We start from the raw sequence: 22,248 nt of genomic DNA, 5'->3' as shown, positions 1-22,248 counted from the left end.
GAAATTAATCTTCACTTCCTCCTGCACGCGTTCCGCCATCTTGTCACTTACTATTTCTGGCTACGCCGAGTCTTTGGACGAATAGTAATGGCCTCATCATCCGATTCCGAACTCGAATCCGAGGAGGGGCTCCTGGAGAGTTTGTACAAGACAGTATAATCCAAAGGCGATGGGTTCCTTGCTGGCAACAAGGTCCCCAAGTCCTCGACTCGCTTGGTCCGTCGGAGATGAATCGGGTTTCCCTCAGATTGAGAGTGGCTGGCTGCGTTTGAAGTGGAGTGAATGGTCTGAGTGTGTTGAGTAGTAGTAGTGGTAGTCGCCATTGTTGGTTTAGTTTGCTTCTTGCTTGCTTTCTGAACGACTAGGTTCTAAGTTCGAAGTAGGTTCGACTGCGAGTGAGTATCGAGTATCGAGTGGCGAGATGTGCTTGACCAAAACTCGGCTCAGTCCATCGCGCCTTTATACCTTTTTCCCCAACGTCAAAGCGCCCATTCATCCTTGACTGAACAAAGCGCATCAAGCAATAAGTCAAAGCGCATCAAACGGTCAAAGCGGTATCCCAGCTTCTATATCGAGTAATGTCAAAGCGGCACCTACAGGACGTCCAAGAATTCGACGCTGAGATTGTTCTGCGTTGGAAATACTATTCAACCCACCACTTATGAAAGCTCTGTAACCGCGAGTCACCAGGAGCGTTAGATCGAGGTTGCTCACCTTGGCGGCTGGTCTATTATCCATACGACAAAATCCAATGTTCCAGCCTCGAGTCGACGTCCTCCAAACGCAAACCGACCATCGGAATTCAAGTCTTTCAAACACCAGGTCTACTGCAGAGCATCTATCGAGGTTTAAGCTGGACCTTTACTCAACTTGAGCGCCTGCATTCACCCAGGATCGATCGCAAGCATCCATATAACGGCCGCGGCCAACCTGTTGTCAAGTTTTGAACGAACTTCCATGGGAGCATAGCTCAGTTGGGAGAGCAGTAGACTGAAGTTCTAAAGGTCCCGCGTTCGATCCGCGGTGGTCCCATTTTTATTTCCTCCAGTGTTTTGCTTGTGCTGGTTGCGATGGTCGCTGGACTTGCTTTCATCCTTCAAGGTTGGTCAAAAAACCTTCCGTTTGTTTACTTAGCCGCCCGGATTCTTTGGTTTCCCATGAATACATCTTCACCTCAAGCCGTAGAGAATAATATATCACGAGATAACACAGAATGATTCATAAAGTCGCTACAAAACGTATCGGAAGTCACGGTTCTCTTTATCAGTGAGATCGAGGAAAGCCTGAACCACGCAAAAATCAATCAGCATCTCTGTGACCTCGCCAAACCACAAAGAAGTTCATGCTCACCTTGTCAACATGCTGCTTCTCCACCGTCCCATCCGCCAACTCTTTCTTGATATAGACTTCATCGTACTTCGTACTCCTCGGCTCCCTATCCCTCTTCTTGTTATCGAGGTAGAGCGTAAGTCGGAGAGCGAAGAGGGATATTCCCGAGGTTAGGACACAGAGTGCAACTATGATCCATGGGACGCGGTTTCTATTGGAGGGGAGAGCAGGTATCGATGAGCATAGGCAGGTAGAAGTAAGAAAGAGATTTTAGCTGTACTGACCGTGGTTGATACTGCTTCTTCCACATCAAAGGACCAACAGCAAGACCGAGGTACGCAGCGATAAGGACCATTGCGTTCGTCGTAATCCTTTTCGTGTGACCTGCAACCAGGGAGGTAACCCATCCCAAGAACACGGTATATGGTACGCTAACCCAGACTTTAATCCATACGTTAGTATAATCCCTTTTCAATCGTCGGGTTGCACATAGGTCGTCGGGAGAAAGTAGACAAAGGGAGAACACTTCACACTCACAAGACAACCAATACATAAACAGCAGCGCGACTTTATTCTCTCCAGGCAGAACATTAATCAGAATCGACCCAACAAGCGGAGGGATGGAGGTGATGATCGTCGACCAGCCCCTGCCAATCGCGGGCAGGGTGGAGAGGTAGATTCCGATGGAGATTCCGATGACGGTGATGACCCCATCGGCACAGCTGAGGAGGGTGGTTTGGAGGGCGTTGAAGCCCATTTGGGAGACGATGATTTGTTTTTGGAATGTCATCGAGACGGGGACATGCCTAGGCGCATCTGAGATGAGCGGCGTGGGCATGAGGGTGGTAAAGACGTACGAGAGAAACCCGAATGCGACCATGTACCATACTTTGATGTCCTTGAGCGTTTCGATGAACCTAAAACCGCGATTGTGAGGCCAATTAGCCGACGGTGTAGCTTCCAAAGAGACTTACTGTTCTTTCTTGAATCGCTTGTTCTCAACGCCCGTTTGGTTAACCTTAATGCGCTGGATGGCCAACGCCCTTTCCTCCTCGGAGAGGAACTTGGCAGAGGTAGGCGAATCGGGGAAGAATATCCTGCACACCAGCGTGAGCGTACATCATCCGGAAACGAATCAATTTCAACATACACGAAAATAACGCCGAAAACGAACGTCACAAGACCCATGATAATCATCATCCTATACGACAGTCAGAACGGGGTTCGAGTGAATGGTTTACGTGAGGTGGGGTGTACCACTGCCATGGCATGAGCCTAGTTTTTCCCTGTTGGAATGACTACGTGAGCTTTTCAAATGGAAGAAGGGTGTGGATCGTAAGGATACCTCGATATGCAAAAGCGCGAACGCGACAAGTCCCAGGAAGCTGCTCCCACACATTCCAGCCATGTCTGTGAGTGGTATCAATGATCGTCGGAACGATGGATGTGACGGAAAGGACACTTACACCAATAGCCAACGCGAGCCGTATGTTCAGCACGCGTGTAAAACATGGAAGTGACGATCATGAAACCGGGAAGGATGACGCCTTGACAACGATTATAATCTACCGCACGATGGAAATAACCAAGAGCGACTCACTCTCGCACATTCCCAACACGATTCTGCACGCAACAAGCGCTGCGAATGACCTGCATGCCGCATGTGCGAGAAGTGCGACTGACCAAACGAAGATATTCACCCTACAAGAGGCCCTGTAAGCTAACCGTTCATCGAACACAGCAAGACGACTCACGCCATCCATTTTCCTACAGGGAACCTTTGAAGCGCCAAATTCTGGGGATACTAAAACACACGTTCATCGGATCTTCGACCTGTGTTGAGTTACTGAAGAAACTAGCTTACCTCGAACGCCAGGATACTCAGATACAGGATAGTCGCCAGCCAATTGAACTGATCCTGTGTCAGATTCGCGCCTTGGCTAAATGGTTCTTTGTCAGGGACACAGTTCAGGTTTAACCGAAGGTGACCACACACAAGATGCCCAGGATAGCGGATTGCGCGATTACGACTTGGTCCGCGATCATGATGCTGTGGAAGGCATGTTCAACGGCGAGAATGGTACAGGAAGTGTGGTGGAGACGAACACGAATGTGACTGTTCGTCAAGGTGGTTAGCGAGTGTCTCGCCCAGACGCCAGAGGGAAAACGACATACAGCACATCAATGGCAAGAGGTTCCTGTCGATCATCAGGGAAAAGCCAAAGTGTAAATTGAGCCTCTATTGTGCAACAATAAGAAAAATGAAGTCCAATAGCGCCGAATTTCTATTCGGTGTCCAAATGTAACTACTGCACGATGCAGCCCCTTCATTTATACACAATTATGCACAGACAAGCAACATTCAATGGCCCATTTCACTGCTCGATTCAGCTCATCATTCCCTTAAATCAAAGCGGTCACGATGGATGGTGCAAGTCCATGTTGTATTGTCATTCAATGTTGGCTAATACAAGAACTTGTCGAACGACGTATATATCGAAATGAACTACGAGCCGGCTACCAACTACGATCAAACCCGATTTCCAAGTCCCAATCCCGATATCACTCATCCTACTCAGAGCACCGGCAAAACCACTGAGACTCAGGCCTGCTACAGAGAAGAGAAAGGGATGGTCAGTTGTGATACGTCAGGCTGCGAGGGGATGTCTCACTTTGGCAAATTATGGCGAATCAAGGCGAATGGGGGTGACCTGAATAGCGAGCGATACCTACTACAGCAGTGAGCACCCCTGGTGAGGAGAACGGTCTCCAGAGTACATACCTGATGGGAAGCAGACAAGTCTTGTATACGGCCGCAGTCTGGAGTAGGCGTTGCGGCAAAACGCGACAGAAAATGCTGAGGACGACGGCCTCGGACAGGGAAGGTGAGGGAATGTGGACAAGGTCGCTTTGCTGGCGTCGTGACTCTTGCGCGACCGTCTGAACGACATGTCACGTGTCCACTTTCACACACAGAGCCGAAGCTTGCCGCGTCGCCCGCGAAGGTGAGAGCGGACTTTGAATGACTTCTCCTTCTTCTCGGAGTGAAATCTACCTCTGCTTCGCATTCCAAGCTGAATCTCAGTCTTCTTGTTCAACCCTGAGGATGTAAATTTGCAAGAAGTTTAATATCTGCTACTCCATACCACCTATCGAAAGGCCAATGTCGAGAAGTGCAGCCTGAGCGTCAAAACTCCACACTTCACCGGGAAGGCGGTAGGACCCAACTTGAAGAGCACTGAAATGTCCCAGAAAATTATGCCTTCGTACGAACAAGTGGTCACATTTTTGCTTCAAAATGGACTAAAATGACAGGGGCTTCGTCACTGAAGCACATTGATGTCCATTAGCCTCATCCGGGGCAACAGTGTACAAAATGTTCTCAATGATGCATCATTTATACTTTGGGTTTTTCCTGATGATCTTCTTCCTGAATCATCCGTCAGTGAAGGAAGTGCGGGCCTACGTAGAACAGGCGTACCTGAGGGCGAGAGCGAGCTCAGGCGTGAGTTCGTAGGTGCCATCCTCCGCTACCATAGCGGCCACGTCGACATCGCGAGCCTGAACCGTGATCTCATTGCTCTCGTCGACTTTTTCCTGGGCGGTCATGGTCCCAGAAGAGGGTCGGGTGTCTTCAAGAAGAGAGAAAGAGCTTATCTCGCTCTTTTAAACGCGCCAAAGGTCAGAGGAGAGTGTCGCACAGGGACGTGGGACGACCCACGGAGTTTTAAGAACCGAAAACAGGGTCTTCGTTCGTCAAATCGAGCTTCGAACGTCGAAGTCCATCGCCCTTCAGGCGTGCTTCGAAGGGGAGCTCCAACTACCGTGGCTTCGTGACATGGGTCAATTGAATACCGGCAGGACAGGTTCCGGGGCGGGTTCCGTTGGCCGTGGTTTGAGCGTAACAGAGGCAGCAGGGAAGGGTATGTGTTGTTCTTCAGAAGCACCAATGCGATGACACCGCGCATGGGTGCTGGCAGAACATGGAACCCATGACCATTGGACCGTAGCAGGTTTAGATAATGGTGGGATATTATGTGTTGTCCACCTTTTGTCAGTAGTCGCAAGTCTTGAGCGGGCCAGAGAATGCGCCCCCGCTCATGCAGGGCCCTGCGAAGAAACAGCCGGTCAGAATTTTCAGAAAAAAAAAAACACGCCAACCAACTTGGCGTACCCGGATTCCCCGCGTCCGACGTTCATTCGAGTATCGAACACAGATTCCCGGTGTCAAGTCCACCAAACCTTTCGAAATTCGAACCCGGACTTGAGTTGATCATGAAGAGCATAGGAGATCATGAAATCCTGTGGACGACGCTTGGATGTGATGGACAGTGTTTGGACTGGAAGGTGCAGCCACACAGTCCGTTCTTCGGAGAAGTTCAACCCTCCTGCCCACCAGTTTCTTCACTGCCAGTGCGAGATATCAGGACTTATCGGCATAGTATTTGGCAGAGAGGAAGAAGTACTAGGATTTATGTGTACACTGTCCCAAACCGCGGAAACTGAGGAACTGAGATACGAAAAACAACCAGCATTAAGCGCTGGGTGTGCGCTTTGAGCGTCAATGCGTTCCGTCAAGGCCTAGGGCCCGCAAGGCTAGTCTACAAGGAGTATTAATTTTTCGAGTGTCTGTGGCAGTATCTTGGACTGTATCTATGCCACCCGGTCAACGAACAATGGCCCCAACGCATGGTCAGCGACCAACAGCCTCCGACGGACACTTGTGACCTTCCTATTTTGGATATTAACCTGCCCTTCTTTGTCAAATGTGCACGTGTTCATCGCTCGTTTAAAAGGTGAACACTGCAGGCGTGGCTTTCATTCCTTTTGTTCACCACCATCATATATTCCGGCTCAGCCTGTTCGTCCACAAGGTTGCGGTCTGCTGAGAGGGAGCAGTGAACTCCATCCCCTACCAGCTCTGCCACACCCTTAACTCTCTTGTATACCACTCGACTCGATTGCATCAAGTCACAATGGTTGGGAGAAAGAGGCCCTTGGCCGAAACTTCAACAACACCCCCTGCATCCCCGGCGCGTCGACCTAGGCGCGGGGCTGCTGTAAAAGCCTTGCAGAAGCTTGTGGATATCCCTAATGCTGACCAGAGACGCGACGACAGCGTTGAGAGCACGGACTCTGAGACCGAAGAGAGCGAGCAGGAGAGTACGGACGAGTCTGAGGATGAAGCTGAGAGTGTCCCACGCAAGGCGTCTGCCTACACGCCTATCTTCCTGTGCAAGAAGTGCCACAATGGCTTCAAGTCGAAGCAACTGTACTATGCGCACGTCAACAGCAAAAAGTGTCCAGGAAAACCAAACACTCGACCCAACGAGAATTCGACAAAAGAAAAACCTCAGCCAAAGCCAAAACCCCAGCCAAAGCAAAAACCCCAGCCAAAGCAAAAGCCCCAGCCAAAGCAAAAGGCGGCTCCAAAAGAGAAGACGGTCTACTGGTGTGCGATGCCTCGCTGCGGCTACACCACAACCTCTGAGGCCTGGTTCAAGAGACACTGCTTGAAGCGACACAATAACGATCAGACACTTCCTGGGTGGGACAAGCCTGAGGCCTCCGACACCGAAAGCACCATACCGACTCCCGAGACTGCCACTGAACCGGCGCCCGAGACCAGCACCAAGTCGACTTCCGAGGCAGTCAATACGCCCATCACCGAATACACTCCCGAGCCCGTGGCTGGACCGTCGACTCTGCCATCAACTCGTACTCGAACCCCCACTCCATGCTCCAATACCAGCGACTCTGACAGCTTCGACTCGAGCGATAGCGATTGGTTTTAAACAGTCCCATCGACTATAAATCTACCTTTCCCGTTCTCAATACTTTTGAACAAGCCATGTATTTATATTCGCATCTGAATGGTTCTATTAGTAGTAAAAGAGAATGCCTAGCTTAGTATGCACGCGTGTGCTGATGTATCATACCATAGGGCCTTTTTATCTAACTTGATATCGTTTACATTAACTGTGTTCGGAGTAAGATGTCCTATGTCCCGTGGTGCGACGGACATAACACTATTCCTAGATCCCTACACTGAGCTTGAGGACGCCGGGACCACGATGACTGGACCATGATGCATGAATGCGTGTTCCGCTTTGACAGCCGTCAATGACGGACGCGAACCCGGCAAAGCCGATGGCCAAACCATCCTACTTCCCGTGGTAGTCTGCCACTGTGCCTGTCCCTGGCGGGCCGCGGATGAGCACCGACCGCTGGCTCTGACCACAGGAATACTGTGACGAACTATCGTCTGTGCTTGGACTCGGATACCCCTGAAATGCGGGTATAAAACGAGGTGGCAGACAATGATGCTTCCTCTATTCACCGCTCAATCGACGACTCTCAGAAGTATCCATCTCTGCATTCAACATTACCTTTAGACCTACTAGCCAGCTTCCACAGAGACAGTCTACTACCCTCAACGCGTTTCCCATCAACCATGGCATATACCAGGAGTTCGTCTTCGAAGCAACTGACCGAGTCTCAATCCGCTGGTGATTCTCGTCCCAGGCGATCAGCAACAATTTCAGCTAACGAAAAACTCAGAGCTATCTCTGGAACAGTGTCCGACTCTGCGAAAACATCGAGATCCGATGATACCAGCCCTTGTTAGACTCTACGGAACTGCGGAGTCTGCGGAGTCGAAGGGACCTTGGCCTCAACGTATTGCGTTGTGCCCACGCTGGTGGTATATGGTCCAACCCGAAAGGAGAGGGGAGGAGAGGGAGAGAGAGACGCGCCTTACGGCGGAAGACGAGGAGAGAGAGGAGAGAGCCTTGCGGAGCGGAATCAGGAGCACTGTGCGGAAATGCGGAGTATGCGGAAAGCTCTAGCAAGCCTAAAGGCTCAAGACTGGACAGAGGGGAAGTTCTGTATAAGTCTGAATCGAGATTCCGGATGAGTATCTACTACAGAAATCTAGCTAGCTTATATATCTGTAGATACTCTGGATATACTCTGGGACAAGTCTGGGACAAGAGAAAGAACTGAGTCATAAGAAATGCGGAATACCGCGGAATGCGAAGAGGATGAGTAAGACGATTCTAAAGAACAATAGCAAAGCAAGGAAGGGAGTCATAAGGAAGTACAAAAGGTCACATGCAGAGTCTGGGCGCCTAGAGGGCGGTTACGAGGTTTCTCCGCACGGTCCGCACCGGCCCTCAGTTGCGGGCCGTGTCGTACCGGCGGCGCTCCGCATAAATGCGGAGCGGAGTGTCCAGTGCCCGTAAACTCCGCATGCGGATCGACTGCGGAGCATGCGGGAATGCGGACTTGCGGATGCGGACATCCATAGAGCGGACACATGTGGGGAGTCCGCATGTGCAGGAGTGGGATGGATGTGGCGGAGGTGTGGGAGATGCGGGATGCGGAGAGATGATGGTGAGTGCGGGGATGTGCGGGGTCATGCGGGATCATGTGAGACTGTGCGGGGAGTGTGGATCAAGGCTAGTGGGTTGTGGGTGGATGTGGGTGGATGTTTGAGACCCTAACAGCCCTCGACGACGCAACTTGGCGACAAGGCGACCAGGTGGACTCCCGCCCCCTCGGTTCTTGTGCAAGCGATGCCGGAACGGATACCCGAGCATTGCCAAGTACAAGTTGCACTTCAAAGATACCAGTATTCACGGTAAGAATTGGTTCGTCAGGGAGTGCGACGATGACGAAGAAGATGAGGAGGATAGCCTTTTCATGAAGGGTCTTAACATCGACATCTCAGAGCCTCGAAAGCTTCGATCCTCGCGCAAGGGCAAGGAGCCCGAGACTGAGATTCCCGTACCGTCTCGTAAGCGCAAGACTGACAGTTCAATCGAAGGTCGCTCAGTTAAAAGGAGGCGCGTTGAATAAAATGCCCTTATTTTTCCGAGTCAAGTTCTTCGCCTAGACAGGGATCTTCAACCCCATACACGCGAACCATGCGCCGAGATAAATACGATACAGGCGTAGAGTACTCCGGACTTCATCAACCCTCGTGTAGTGTCACAGGCGAGTCCAGAAATGCCGGCAAAACTTGACCTATGCGGCTCATGTCAGGGAGTTAAGCTCGTCGGCGAAGGCGCTCTTGATGGTGTCGAAAGAAATATCATCGGTCAACGGCGCCTCGTAACCTTGCCGTTTGAGGAGGGACCAGTCTATGAAGCATCCGTCCTGAGACATCGATATGAAATCCTTCACAGAAGTTCTGGCCCCGCTCCCCCCAACTCGATGAAGGCTGCGTCGATTGGCGTTCTCGTCGCGGTGGATTTGAAAGGATCGGTTCCCAGGTAGAAAACCCCCCTTTCGCAGACCATCGTGGTTCATAGGGCAATTCTGTCGCATCTTCTCATCCTTCAAGCACCTGTCTCGACGGCAATGGATGTTCTCCAACAACACTCGCACCTCCCCGGATGACGGAATGAACCTCTCCCCAAGAGTAGAGGCGGATTTGTGGTTGTTCACGGCAGACATTACTCTCGCTGCGGCTTCCCAACCGATCTGGGCCGCTATGGAATCCACGGAGATGCCGCCTTCCGAATCCCTGGAAATCTCGGTAGCAAGCGCTTTCATGCCATCGAGAAACCAGCAGGAAACTCGATGTTCCCTCCCCAGCTGAATCTTTTCAATAGGGGTCACCTGCAGTAGGCTCAATCTTTTAATGGCCATCTCTCGAACCTGGAAACATTGCAGTTTAGCACGTAATTGTGTCCGGAGTTAAAGGGACTTGAATGAGACGCGCCTTGGTCATTTCCCATGCGGTAGAAAGTTTAAGAACGCTGATCCACTCCTCTTTACTCTCCAGACAGATGGGATCTCCGGCTATGGCGTCTCCACTAGTATGCAAAAATCTCACTAATGGAGGGCGTGTTAAGGGACGAAAAGCGCACCTGGGATACAGTATCGAAAGAAGGCGCTCAAAGTCCTTCATAGCATACCCCTCGAGGACAATGGGGTTTTCGTCGCTTTGTCCTTCGACAGTCCCAACTGGTCCGACACTTGGCAGGGAGAACATGTCGGCAAAGACAGGGGAGAGTTCCTGAAATTTATACCGAGGGACCTTGAAAAGTGTTCCCTCGACCTTGACAAAGAAACATAGTAGGGCGTTTAGTGCACACCACTTAGCGAATCGCCTTTTAACTGACCTTGAGAGTAATGTTTTCGCAATAGAATCGGTGATGACGAGCAGCCGCGGGATTGGCTTCAATTACGGGCTCCTTTTGATCGTCTTGTTTCGATGAAAGGTCCATCTTCAGTATTTAAGAACCAGAGTGACGGTCGGAAGAGAAAGGGGCATTTGCGCGTTGCTTATGCTCGGGTCTGATTCAAGTCGATTCCAAAAGCTCCACGCCAGCCTCACTGATTGTCCTTCTACCCCCTATTCGCCCCTGCTTAGATAATAGACGCTCGGTACAAGCGCCAAATGTCACCTTTATGTGTCCTTTGGTCGATAGCAATGGATAAAGACCAGCGCTTTGACACAGATTTAACGTCTCTACAGTGATAGGCTCGAGCGCGGGATTAAAAGGCGCAGCGAGAGACGGCAGCCGATTCCAACGGTCGGAAAAACCCAAAGGTGCCTCAGCTTTAGAGCAGAACTACCAGCAGGCCAACTACTCTGAGAAGCAGTAAGATGGAAATAACGGATCACCAACAAACGCCCAAAATGCGCAACACTGTAAACTGGGAGTCGGGTGACTGTTCTTCACAGGCCAGCGTTTCCACCACTGAGGTCTGCGCTTCAGATCCAACCAAGGTACTAGTCCTTGTTGGGCGGAACGACCTCATTGAGCGCGAAGACGAAGACCTCAACTGGGACTTGGACTACCATTGGGATGATGATGGCCTCGAGGACTTTGGTGACCACAACGACGGCGACGACGATTCCCCCGACGAAGAATGTAAGACTCAAGACGAAGACGACCATGGGGTCGCTGACGACTATCAAGCCGACTCTGCCTACGCCCGACTCCAAGAATGGTACGCGCATCGCGCTCGTCTCATTCAAGATTCCCTTCACCGTAGACCAGTCACTCCTACCTCCAACTCTGACTCTGACCCTGGATCTCCCGGTTCATGCTCCGACTCTTCTTCTGCGGCCTCTGACGAGACCATTCGTGCTGGAAATGTGAGCAGTCGCTGTACTACTGAGCACCTCATCTCACATGAGGACTTTGTCGAGGGCTTCCTTGAGTCTTGATTTTTAGTTAATGTCGGTATCTGTGTGGCTGGCCGCTGAACGTGTATGCGCATGGGTGATCTCCCCACGCCTTTCTTCTCTTTCACATCCATGTAGCTTATAAACGGCATGTTAACGCTGCTAAACTCTTGTGACAACTATCTCTACCTTACCTACCATTCTCGTGCGATTAAATAAACGTGAAAAATCATGAATGTTTCGTCGACCTTGAAGCGTGTGAGAAGACTGTTTTCAGAAAAAGGAATAGACAGTATAGCCACAATCGAATAACCCACAAAGGAGTAAGTTTTATTGACAGTCCCCATCCTTTAGCAGCATAGGAAGACCCGTGATCGCTCTTGCGGTGGCAGAGTTCGGAGGTTGGTCTTTTGTTTCCTCCCCTTTCACTATCCACGACTGGACACAAAGAATCTTTGCGCGATGGCACTCCAGGGCCCTCACTCAATGGGACTCTTTATCATTTGGGCTGTACATAACAACCATGGTTCCCCATAAATAGGACTACAAGGTGCACGATATGTAGCCACAGACGGGCGAACCCAAAGCCATGGCGCCACCTTCACTCAGCAGCCCAACGAGCAAGGCGCCCTCAACCCACTTCAGTATCTATACAGAACTCGTCTCATTCAAGGTGCATATCTCTTGTGCTCGTATCCTTCACCAGTCTTTCTTCTGACCAAATCACTCTTCTTCTCAGATCGAAGGGATCTTGTTTACTGTTCCACGAGAGCCTTTTGACAGTTTGTCTCCAGGGTTTGTTAGCAGGTATGCAGACCCAGCGAAGGGTGTAACAGGAAGTGAGGAGCAACCTATCGTTCTCGGTGGCGTCAAGGCTGCCGAGTTTCAACTCATCATTTCTCTTTTGTTTTCGAGGTGAGTGTGGCATTCCTTTCATGGATAACAATGCTGCTGATCACGTCTTTTAACTCATAGTAATGGGTGGATTCAAGGGGACCCTCCGCCGATCAAAGACATCCGCGACTGGATAACTATCCTGAAATTATCCACCAATTGGGGAATGACCAAGGTACGCATCCGAGTCTCAAGGAATCCCCAAACGTTCTCTAACGTCATCTCTGATAGATGCGCAACTTTGCCATTAAATCCATATCAGACCTTTCGCCCAACGCTCCCTACCAAGATCCAACTCGCAAGGCAGTACCATGTTCCCACCTGGTTTCTCGAGGGTGCCAAAACCCTCGCCGAATCACCCGACCTGTGTGGATTCCCACTCGAGAAACTGGCTAGCTACATCGGGTGGGAGACGATCGCGCGGATAACCTCCCTCGGTATCAGCTACAAGGCTGCGCCCGTCAGCGCACTACCCGCATCCGGGGAGCTCTCGATCCCAATCGACAAGCTTCACTGCAAGAACCCGAAATGCGCTCATCCGTTCAGCCGAGGTACTTGCTCGATGGACCACTCTCGTCTTCTCCCTACTCCTCCTACTTCTATGTTTGGCGGTGCCACAAGTCCACCCGCCAAGTTTGGAAGCCCGTCGTTTGGCACTCCCGGGGGCGTGATGCAGTTCAAACCCAACCCATTCGCCAACCTCGATGCTCGGGAACCCACACCATCTGTGACGCTGGAATGGTCCTTTGTTCACAGCCACGTCCAGAAACAATCTACCTCTATTCCCGTGGCAGACGTAGAAGCCGCCTTTGCCGCCGAATTAAAGACTCTACGCAGAGCGTAAGGTGGTGCTGCTTGTCATGTTGTCTTTGTTCATAGTACTATTCGCGAGCTTCATCTTCCGATATAAATCATATTTCAATCCGCTGCCTTACGCGAAGCTCGACATCGGTGAACTCCCTCTTCACTCCTGCCCGGAGGATAGACCATAGACGCTCGGTATGTGCCCCAACGTTGGATTGCCTTTTTTTTTTTCTGGTCACAATAACCTTTAGAGACGTCGAATTTTGTAATCTGCAGTGCGATAAATCCCGTTTCTTTTCGGTATGAACAGACCTAAGATGATTGAAACAACCATGAAACAAAGTTAGATATGAATACTCCTAGATGGTCCTTTACCTCTCAGGCCCCGTCTGAACCCACTAGCTCTCGTAATCTAGCCAGGCGATAACATCAGAGTCCTGTCCTGAAGTCATAACCCTACAGTACGCAAAGCATCTACCCTACACCACTTCATCCTGGAACAAATCCATGATCTCCTTCTTGACATCAGGATTGACTTCAACACCATCCCCCACAACCAAATCTCCCAACTCAACAGCCAACGCCGTGCCTATCGTGTCCTTAGACAAAAACGCTAACGGAACCCATGTACCACCCCCAGCTCGGATCGGTGGCTTTTGGACCGTATCAGCCCTATGCCCGCCCTCACAAACCAAATTCCCCGCTCCCAGAACCCGTTTTCCACACCCATACGATTTACACCGAATCTTGTCGAAAGGAACGTCCGCCTTTCCCGAAAGGGGTGTAGTCGCGCAGGATGCTCTGGCCCAGAGGATCCGAGCTGTGACCTCCCAGCCCAACGTATCAGCCAGGTCTTCCAAAGGGATGGCGGTGACGTCTTTCAGAGAAGCGATAGCCTCAACACCTTCGGAGATCCATCTTTTCACTCCATACGCCCTCCCAAGTCGGATTTTCGTCGTCTCTGAAAGTTCCATCTCGTCCAGTTGCGCGATCGCTACGCCGATTATCTGCGAGCACGTTTGAGAATTTGAAGCACAGGTTGGGTTCGGACGTGAGGGTCAACTCTTTGAAATTCTGATCCCCAACATACCTTCTCCATCTGCCACAACGTCGCCAGCTTCAACGCACTAACCCATTCATCCAGGCTTGTCAAAGGCGGTGAATCACCATACACCCAATCGTCCCTGCACAAAACACATGTCAGTATAAGCACATCGACCGCACTCTAATATAGAAACGACACCGATCGAGAGAAGTAGGAATGTAGAGATAGGAGCCTGAACAAGACCCCTAGGCGTCTGACGCACCTGGGATAAACAAGCGCCAAAAGCCTTTCAAAATCGACCACTCTGCACCCCTCGAGGACGATAGGCCTATCTTCGCTCTCTCCTTCAACGATCCCGCGGCCGTCCGGCGATACTATCTCCGAATGACTTTGGGGCAAAGAGAACATATCAGCGAACACAGGCGACAACGCGACCAGTCGATATCTCGGGATCTTGTACAGTCTATTCTCCACCTGGATTAATTTGAATTCAACGATAAAGTTGGACGAACTATTAGTACTATTAGTAGTAGTGGACTTGAAGCCGCATACCTTGAAAATCGCGCTCTCATAATAGTACTCACTGCGCACCGGGCTGTTAGTGTTAGTAGAGTCCATGGCCATAGCCGACGTCGAACAAGAGATTCCCTCGAGGTACCACCTCATGGGCCATGGCACGTTCATGCTGCGGCTTGCGGATGTTCCCGAGACGTCGACGTTATGATCGTGCTTCCTCGCCACCTCGAGGCGAAAGTGTGTATTCAGTTTCAATGACATACCAAAGCTCTGTCGTCACCGTTGTGGCTATACTGCGAAGACAAGTCTACTTAGGAAGACGAGGACGAATGGATGGGCCCACGAGGATCGACCGAGTGTTAGTAGGGGTGGATGATAGGGCAATTTATGTAAAGGGGATGGATTCAATACTCGACTCAGACGCCGTACATAGGCTCTGCAGTCTCATCCGACACGCGGCGTAGCTACTGGGAGTAATGGCAAAAGAACAGTGTCGGCAATTCATTATGTAATCAAATTAAGCGCCCGCTCGAAAGAGCCGCCCACTGCCAGGAACGGGCTTCGGCAATGACGGTCAGGAGTGTGTAGTCCAAGTTTGGTGAATGGAGCGAGAGGGGTAGAGAACCGGCACCAGACCCGTACGGTGGCCGAGACCTCCGAGTCGCCATACCTGTCCGTACTATCTGATCCATCAGTAACTTGAATCCGCCAGACTTTGACTGGTACAAAAGCTAGGGCCCGGGGTACTTCAAAACCCAACAGATGCTAGCTAAAAGGCAATGAGTCGACGTCACGGTTTGAACTTTGGACGGAGATCCATAATTTGGGCCGGCCAGGGTGCCTTCGATGGACCCTCGCATAGTACTACTACGTGACTTCCCTTACAGCCTCCTCTTACCGCAGTCTGGAAGGACGAAATCCACAGATTGGCGTACTACTTCAAGAGGAAGTAGTAACATGTACGAAAACCATACCGCCAACCTTTATCTATCCCACCCTCCAACTCAGTCCGATCGCACGCCTCCATCCTCGCCACTCAACTGGACCTCACACCTCCATCCTCGCCACTCAACTGGACCTCACATGCACACCTCGATTCGAACTCAACCCCGACCTCACACCTTCAACTCGACTCGACCTCGCAACTCACCTCTCCACCTACCTCATCTCTCAACTCAACTCAACCCGACCTCACACCTCAAACCACACCAGACCACACCCCCTCCCCCAACACCAGACCACCCCCGACACTCAACACTCAACACTCAACACTCAACACTCAACACTCAACACTCAACACTCAACACTCAAATCCGGCACTCAAATCCGATATCTAATAACCGATAACCCCCAAAAAAAGAAAAATCAAAAGAAAAATCAAATTCTACTACATACTCTAAAAAAAAGTTTTACACTATCGTAAAAAATATGTCTTCTTCTTTTTCTTTCTTTCCACACCGAAATGAGCGCTGAGCGATGAATGGGGAGAGTAGGGTAATCAATGAACGCGGGTAAGACGATCATGGATAATGAACGAGGGCGTAGGGTGATCAATGAATGGGGAGCGTAGAGTGATCAATGAATGAGGAGTAGGACGATGATCATGAACGTTCGAGCGATGCGATGAAGGATGAAATGAATAGGGGATTATGCACGAAATGGGATAAGACGATGTACGAAGGTATAACCGAACGCACGACGAAACCAAGACCTCACCCCCACCCCGCCACCCAAACCACATCTAATCAACATCCATCTCACTAGGCCCCTGCTCCTTCCCCTTCCCCTCCTCCTTCTTCTCCCCCTGCTGCTGCTCCCCACTCGGCGGCGTGGTATTCACCTTCGGCTTCAACCTCGTCAAAATAGGAGTCGCAAAATAAATAACCTCATCCCTCTTCTTCGCAACCTCCCCACTCGTCAAAACAGGATCCTCATTCTTCGGTCGCTCAGCCTGCTTAACAATCATATCCTCCAACCATTTCTGCACAGTAGCAACCTTTTCAACAACACTCTGCTTATCCTTCTCGTCAATGTGGCTGTACTTTTCGTCAGAAGAGGTCGCTTGAGACATGTACGTGTTGAGCGTCTCCCGGAGAGCGGCGATGGCTGTGTTGCGGTCTTGGGATTCGCGGTAGCGGAAGGTGATGGGGTCGCCGATCTTCTTGAGCGCGTCGAGTTTGGAGATGTAGATCGACTTGGTGGTGTCCTCGCCTTCTTCAGAGTAGAGCCAGTCCTCGGCTTCCTGGAGCGCAGCGAGAAGAGTCGACTTTTCGGAAGCTTGGACAAAGGAGGCGAAGCGGTCCTCGACCTTGGAACGCATGTCGTAGATGTACTCTTCCAACGCGTTTTTGCGTTCCTATAACGATGATCAACATGATATTCTCGACAAACCCGCGATGAAGGGAAAACTCACCTCAGTATCCCGCACAAGCTTATCACTCTCATACATCTGGCCCTCCTTCTCCCTCCACTCCTCGACAACCTCCCTCGTCAACGAACTGTTCGAAGCAACAAACGCAACCTCCTTCTTCCTCACCACCTTCTTCTTCTTCACAACGGGCTGAGGAGGAGCCGCAGGCTGCTCACCCTCAGCAGCAGGCGCAGCAGCACCGTCCACATCCATAGGCGCAGGCGAAGGCGTCGACACCACCTCCTCCTTCTCCTCAATCTCCTCCGTATACGCAGCCTCAAACGACATGATACCGTGCAAGTTCAAGCGCGTCTTGACCTTGACAACAGCGGGGTCGCCGTTCGGCAGAGGCGCAACCTCCTTGGCCGTAAAGTTGGCGATCCAGGGGTTGATGCTGCCAGGGAGGAGATCGGGGTTGGCGTAAGCAGCCTGGATCTGGAAGGGCTCCTTGCGGTAGAACGACAGGACCTTGGTTGAGGGAATCGCGTTGCCCTGGGGGAACACCAGCAGCTCGGTCTCCTCATCCTGGTCCTCGGGCACACGCTCCCACTGGACCTTGATCGGGAAGTGGTTGATATCGTGCACGGCGAACTCGCGGACGCGGAAGGTGGGGGAGAGCATGGCGCAGGCAAAGGTGGCACCGCGGGCGACGGCCTCGTCCTGGTTGAGGGTGTAGGAGAGGGCTTTGCCGCCGACGGCGTTCATGATGCGCTGCTTGACGGCGGGGACACGGGTGGTGCCACCGACGAGCTCGATCGCGTCGACCTGCTCGGCGGTGATACCGGAATCGCGGAGGGCGCGCTCGATGGGGGCCTGGATGCGGTCAAGGAGGGGCGCGATGAGCTGCTCGAGCTCCTCACGCGTCAGTTTGGAGGTCGCGTCGACGTCGTTCTGGATCGACTCGACGTTGATGATGGCCTCGGTGTTGGCGGACAAGATCTTCTTGAGCTTCTCGCAACCAGCGGTGAGACGGAAGATGGCCTTGGGGCTCGACATGATATCCAAGCCATACTTCTTATCGAACTCCTTGGAGAAGTGCTGGACGAGAGCCCAGTCGATGTCGCGACCGCCGACGTTGTTATCGTAGGCGGTAGCCTTGATGTCGAGGCGGCCCTTGGAGAAGGCGACGACGGCGACAGAGAGCTCGGCGTGGCCGCAGTCGACGAAGACGACGTGGCGGGGGTTGTCGATGTCGGGGAGATCTGATTTGGTGATGCCGTAGCCGAGGGCGGTGGCGGTGGTGTCGTTGATGAGGCGGAGGACGTTGAGGTTGGCGAGGGCACCGGCGTCGAGGAGGGCGCGGCGCTGGATGTCGGTGTACCACCCGGGCACGGAGATGACAACATCAGAGACGTTGGACTTGAGCTCGGCAGCGGCGATGTCGCGCAACTTGCCCAAGTACATCCCCACCAACTGCGTATACGAGAATTGCTGCTTCTCTCCAAGGAATGTCACCTACAACGCATAGATTAGATTGAGATCTACAAAATAAAAAAAGGATAGCTACGCACCTCAGTTCCAACCTGGCCATTCACATCGACCAATTTTGCGTTGATAAACTTCTTCTCGTAGTTTTGGATTTGGACATCGTTGAGGGTACGACCAAGGCAGCGTTTCAGCGAGCCGACGGTGTTTTTGAAGTTGGACGTTTCCTGCGTCTTGGCTGCTTCACCGATCGCGCGCTGTTTGGGGCCAAAAGCAACCAACGATCTTCATGCCAAAGCGCGGGGACGATAACACGAGGGGATCACAAGGATCGAGGACGAGATCGCAAAATACATGGTCAGCCTAGCGGTTGTGACAGAATCTCAAGAGGCGATACGTACGGGGTCGAGCGATTTGAGACCTCGTTGGTGACAATATCGATACCACGATGCCTAGCAACTCCAATCTACACGCCTTGGTCAATCATCTCCCCAGATCTAACGCGCACAACGAACGACCAACGCACCTTGGAGTGCAAAGTTCCAAAATCGATTCCAACAACAGCCATGTTCTAGTTGATCTTTCTCGTGGACTAGTCGTAAAAAAATTGAGGAGATGGAAGTCGTAGAGTCGTGAGGAACGATGGGAGGAGGAAAGAGAGAAGAGTAAAAAGAGCTTTCTAAAATTTAGGGCAAAGCGGGATGGCGGCTCTTTAAAACTGATCGAGCGAGGGGCCCTTTTTGCGATGTGGCTGCGCAGACTTGCCTAATCCGATCATTGTTCCAGAGCATTCCACATCTTTCTACCACAGCCAAGAGCCACTTCATTTCGTCTTTCTCGGGGCTCGATGGCGACTAAGATCCTGGAGCAGAGTCGTGGTGCAGACAAAGATAGCTTTTTTCTCATGCCACGTCGAAAAGACCACGTAAACAAGGTGTAAACACGAGATACCGGACGACGCGGCGCGTTATCTCAGTTCTATTCACTCTTTCTGCATCTGGGAGATGGAAACAATCTTCGCTGACGAACTTGTCAAGAAAGAACACGCTCCAGGAAAGAAAGCACCAGAAATGTCGATTTGGGTCTAGGCGTTGGTACGATGGCGTCCAGTGACATCATCAATCTACATCAATCTCGGAGATCTCATCAGTCTCATTAAGCGCCGGGCGCGCTGGGACGCGTAGGGAAACGATTTGCGCGTCGCGGTTAATCTCGTTTCCTGGGTCGATCGACGAGATTACACCGTCTACCACAATGATTACTTCTCACCATAGGTAACCAATTCCACGCCATGACGATTCGGTAATCGCATCCAACACGAGGATTATTATTCAAAGGAAAGACATACAGTAAGATAAACATAGCAGGCAGGGAAGGCATAAGCATAGACATAGACATAAAGGTAGGTACAAAAACCCTCATAGGCATAGCAAATTCAAAGCTCCAACCTCGACACCCTCCTAACAAACTCCTCATCCGAAACCAAATCCTCACTCTCCCATCCTCCCACACCCTCCTTCCCACTATCTCTGGCACCTCCACTCCTAGTTTTCCTCCGAGTCTTTCGCCTCCTAGAGCTTACATTACTCTGACGGACAGTACAATCCGAATCACCCGAATCATCCGAGCCATCCGAATCGTCAGAATCCGGGGACACACTCCTCCGAGTCCTGCTCCTCGAGACACGCCTCAAATACCTCCGCACCTCTACCGGGGGCATCTCAACTCCCAACTCACATACGCCTTCCATCCCCAATGATGAGACTCCGTCTCTAGACGGTCGTCTAGGTGGTTGAGGGGCGGGTCTGGATGCGTGGAGAGTTGGGTCACGATGAGCTGGGATCCTCGTCGGCGGTCTAACAGGTTCCTCAAATTGCGCTTGACTCTCGGAAGGTAAACCGGGATTCAAAGTCCCAGGTCCACGACGACCTTCATTCGCGTGGTGAGAACGCTCGGCTTGGGTGAGACGACAGAACCGGTTTTGTCGACTATCTCCCGAGTCCGAGTCCATTGGTTCAGCGGGAGCGCGAGGTTGGGTCGATGGTCGGGGACGGTAGTCGTCTACAAAGTACCTGTTCCTAGTTCCAGCAGTCGAGATGGAGATGGGGTGAGTTTGAGGAGTCTGAGCGTATCGAGAAGACATTGTGGTTATTGAGTACTTTCTTTACTGAGCAAATACGATTCGTTTGAATTCGTAGGGTGGGATATCGAGTAGCGAGATGTGTATGCGTATGAGTATCCCCCTCCCTCGTTCGTTTCATCGAGGTTTTATACCGTATTCCGATATCAAAGCACCAGACCGTTTATCCTTGAGTAATGTCAAAGCATTGTCCTGGAGTATTGTCAGACGTCAAAGCGTCATCCTCGAGCAGCGTCACCCTCGAGCAGCGGTCAAGCACAACTCTCAAGTACGTGGCGTCAAAGCGCACAAATGAACCTTCGGTCAAAGCGGTATCCCTCTTTCTATATCCGGTAGCACCTATGTATCAAAGCGTCTGTCTCATTTTTTTTTAGAGCAGCGTGCATGCATTTCTTAGGTGAGTCTGGTATACATTACTTGGTTTAGCCTACCGTGCACTCAAGTACGAGTAAGAGTATCAGACCAGTACAGCTCGACGGGTTAGTACCTGTATTCACTTCCGACTGCTCAACTCCACACCGCGATATTTCTTCGACCATCTAAAGACTTGAGAAACTATCGATTGAAAAAAAAACCTACAGCATGTTGAGAAACTATTAAATCAAGAGAGAGTGTACGGATAAAGACAGGCATACTGGGAACGAGAAGAAACCAAATGCAAGGCAAATTAGTCACACGCTAGATGCCAGGCTTCACACCCTCCCCTCCACACCCTCCTCACCATGTCCACCGTGACTTCCATGAGGCCGCTGAGTCCTGGCTTGACTCCTCTCCGGTCGAACGGGAGGACCCGCCGAAGGTGGGCCATCATGATTCAGATCCGGAGCACTCATAGGCGGTCGAACAGAAGTTGAACTCGCGATCGTAGTAGTAGGTGATCCAACAAGCGCTCGAGCAGCACTCCTAGGCGGCCTGACAGGAGCCTGCGACTGCTTCTGAGTCTGAGGGAGCAGAGTAGTAGCCTGAGTGTGAGACTGTGGCTGATGAGGAACGGGGAGTACGACTCCTGCGTCGCGGTGGCTTCCTGACGGTATGGTAGTAGCGGGCGAAACGGCGGGAGGTACAGCGGCTGAAACACGAGGCAAAACGGAACCAACAGCGGGAGAAACACCAGGAAAAACGGAACCAACAGCGGACGAAACGCCAGGCAAAGTGACGGGACTCCCAACAGCGAGTGCAGTCACGGTTGCAGGAGCACTTCCAGGCAAACGAGCAGGATTCCTAGGCGGTCTAACAGGGTTCGGGGTGACAGTCCCTGTACCTGGTCCAGTACCGGAAGTCGAAGTGGTTTGAGTTGTTCTTGAGGTGGCCCGGGGTTGAGTCGCCGAAGAGGTTTGAGTGGGTTTTGTCAGAGTCGTGTCTCGTGTATCCATTATATTATAGTGAATTCTCCAACCTTGACTGGAATATTTGGTTGCCTTCTGTTTGAACGGGCAGATTCGAGTTCGGTTGAGATTATCGAGAACGGTATAGGTGTAGGGATTCGCTGCCTATCCATGGGCCGTCGCGCTTATATACCCACCACCCACTCCCAAATGCCA

General features: G+C 51.5%; 10 protein-coding genes and 1 non-coding gene across 11 annotated transcripts; 4 read left to right on the top strand and 7 right to left on the bottom strand.

The window, feature by feature from the left end:
• The first annotated feature begins 959 nt into the window (after positions 1 to 959).
• CC1G_20070 lies at positions 960 to 1,032 on the top strand. The gene has a single exon. It is a non-coding gene; the product is annotated as a tRNA-Phe (tRNA).
• Positions 1,033 to 1,229: 197 nt separating this feature from the next.
• On the bottom strand, positions 1,230 to 3,538 carry CC1G_09273 (membrane transporter; the record flags this gene model as incomplete). The annotated part of the gene is made up of 15 exons (XM_001830956.2): positions 1,230 to 1,283; positions 1,351 to 1,540; positions 1,614 to 1,770; positions 1,867 to 2,246; positions 2,304 to 2,426; positions 2,480 to 2,530; positions 2,587 to 2,615; positions 2,675 to 2,739; positions 2,796 to 2,876; positions 2,930 to 3,030; positions 3,084 to 3,133; positions 3,194 to 3,269; positions 3,326 to 3,379; positions 3,436 to 3,445; positions 3,505 to 3,538. The coding sequence occupies 15 exons, from the start codon at positions 3,536 to 3,538 to the stop codon at positions 1,230 to 1,232; spliced, it is 1,455 nt and encodes a 484-aa protein (XP_001831008.2).
• A 1,184-nt stretch (positions 3,539 to 4,722) lies between these two features.
• CC1G_09272 (hypothetical protein) lies at positions 4,723 to 4,938 on the bottom strand (the record flags this gene model as incomplete). Its single annotated transcript, XM_001830955.1, has 2 exons — positions 4,723 to 4,759; positions 4,811 to 4,938. 2 exons carry the CDS (start codon positions 4,936 to 4,938, stop codon positions 4,723 to 4,725), a joined length of 165 nt encoding a protein of 54 aa, XP_001831007.1.
• Positions 4,939 to 6,305: 1,367 nt separating this feature from the next.
• On the top strand, positions 6,306 to 7,124 carry CC1G_09271 (hypothetical protein; the record flags this gene model as incomplete). The annotated part of the gene is made up of 1 exon (XM_001830954.1): positions 6,306 to 7,124. One exon carries the CDS (start codon positions 6,306 to 6,308, stop codon positions 7,122 to 7,124), a length of 819 nt encoding a protein of 272 aa, XP_001831006.1.
• Positions 7,125 to 9,366: 2,242 nt separating this feature from the next.
• On the bottom strand, positions 9,367 to 10,565 carry CC1G_09269 (hypothetical protein; the record flags this gene model as incomplete). Its single annotated transcript, XM_001830952.2, has 4 exons — positions 9,367 to 9,993; positions 10,043 to 10,151; positions 10,206 to 10,396; positions 10,461 to 10,565. 4 exons carry the CDS (start codon positions 10,563 to 10,565, stop codon positions 9,367 to 9,369), a joined length of 1,032 nt encoding a protein of 343 aa, XP_001831004.2.
• A 416-nt stretch (positions 10,566 to 10,981) lies between these two features.
• Positions 10,982 to 11,515, top strand: CC1G_14305 (hypothetical protein; the record flags this gene model as incomplete). The annotated part of the gene is made up of 1 exon (XM_002911728.1): positions 10,982 to 11,515. One exon carries the CDS (start codon positions 10,982 to 10,984, stop codon positions 11,513 to 11,515), a length of 534 nt encoding a protein of 177 aa, XP_002911774.1.
• A 547-nt stretch (positions 11,516 to 12,062) lies between these two features.
• On the top strand, positions 12,063 to 13,211 carry CC1G_14304 (hypothetical protein; the record flags this gene model as incomplete). The annotated part of the gene is made up of 4 exons (XM_002911727.1): positions 12,063 to 12,146; positions 12,213 to 12,388; positions 12,449 to 12,542; positions 12,630 to 13,211. 4 exons carry the CDS (start codon positions 12,063 to 12,065, stop codon positions 13,209 to 13,211), a joined length of 936 nt encoding a protein of 311 aa, XP_002911773.1.
• A 439-nt stretch (positions 13,212 to 13,650) lies between these two features.
• On the bottom strand, positions 13,651 to 14,788 carry CC1G_09267 (hypothetical protein; the record flags this gene model as incomplete). Its single annotated transcript, XM_001830950.2, has 4 exons — positions 13,651 to 14,178; positions 14,262 to 14,355; positions 14,479 to 14,727; positions 14,769 to 14,788. 4 exons carry the CDS (start codon positions 14,786 to 14,788, stop codon positions 13,651 to 13,653), a joined length of 891 nt encoding a protein of 296 aa, XP_001831002.2.
• A 1,685-nt stretch (positions 14,789 to 16,473) lies between these two features.
• On the bottom strand, positions 16,474 to 19,202 carry CC1G_09266 (heat shock protein; the record flags this gene model as incomplete). The annotated part of the gene is made up of 5 exons (XM_001830949.2): positions 19,094 to 19,202; positions 18,969 to 19,033; positions 18,654 to 18,852; positions 17,146 to 18,597; positions 16,474 to 17,088 (listed from the first exon to the last, which is right to left on the bottom strand). Exons 1-5 carry the CDS (start codon positions 19,133 to 19,135, stop codon positions 16,474 to 16,476), a joined length of 2,373 nt encoding a protein of 790 aa, XP_001831001.1. The 5' UTR covers positions 19,136 to 19,202.
• Positions 19,203 to 20,002: 800 nt separating this feature from the next.
• On the bottom strand, positions 20,003 to 20,710 carry CC1G_09265 (hypothetical protein; the record flags this gene model as incomplete). Its single annotated transcript, XM_001830948.1, has 1 exon — positions 20,003 to 20,710. One exon carries the CDS (start codon positions 20,708 to 20,710, stop codon positions 20,003 to 20,005), a length of 708 nt encoding a protein of 235 aa, XP_001831000.1.
• Positions 20,711 to 21,399: 689 nt separating this feature from the next.
• CC1G_09264 (hypothetical protein) lies at positions 21,400 to 22,080 on the bottom strand (the record flags this gene model as incomplete). Its single annotated transcript, XM_001830947.2, has 1 exon — positions 21,400 to 22,080. The coding sequence occupies one exon, from the start codon at positions 22,078 to 22,080 to the stop codon at positions 21,400 to 21,402; it is 681 nt and encodes a 226-aa protein (XP_001830999.2).
• Positions 22,081 to 22,248: the final 168 nt, after the last annotated feature.

The sequence above is a fragment of the Coprinopsis cinerea genome, assembly GCF_000182895.1.
Source record: "Coprinopsis cinerea okayama7#130 chromosome 3 map unlocalized cont3.3, whole genome shotgun sequence".
NCBI classification, from domain to species: Eukaryota; Fungi; Basidiomycota; class Agaricomycetes; order Agaricales; family Psathyrellaceae; genus Coprinopsis; species Coprinopsis cinerea.
Note: the sequence above shows the minus strand (reverse complement) of the source record. Positions and strands in the feature narration are given on the sequence as shown.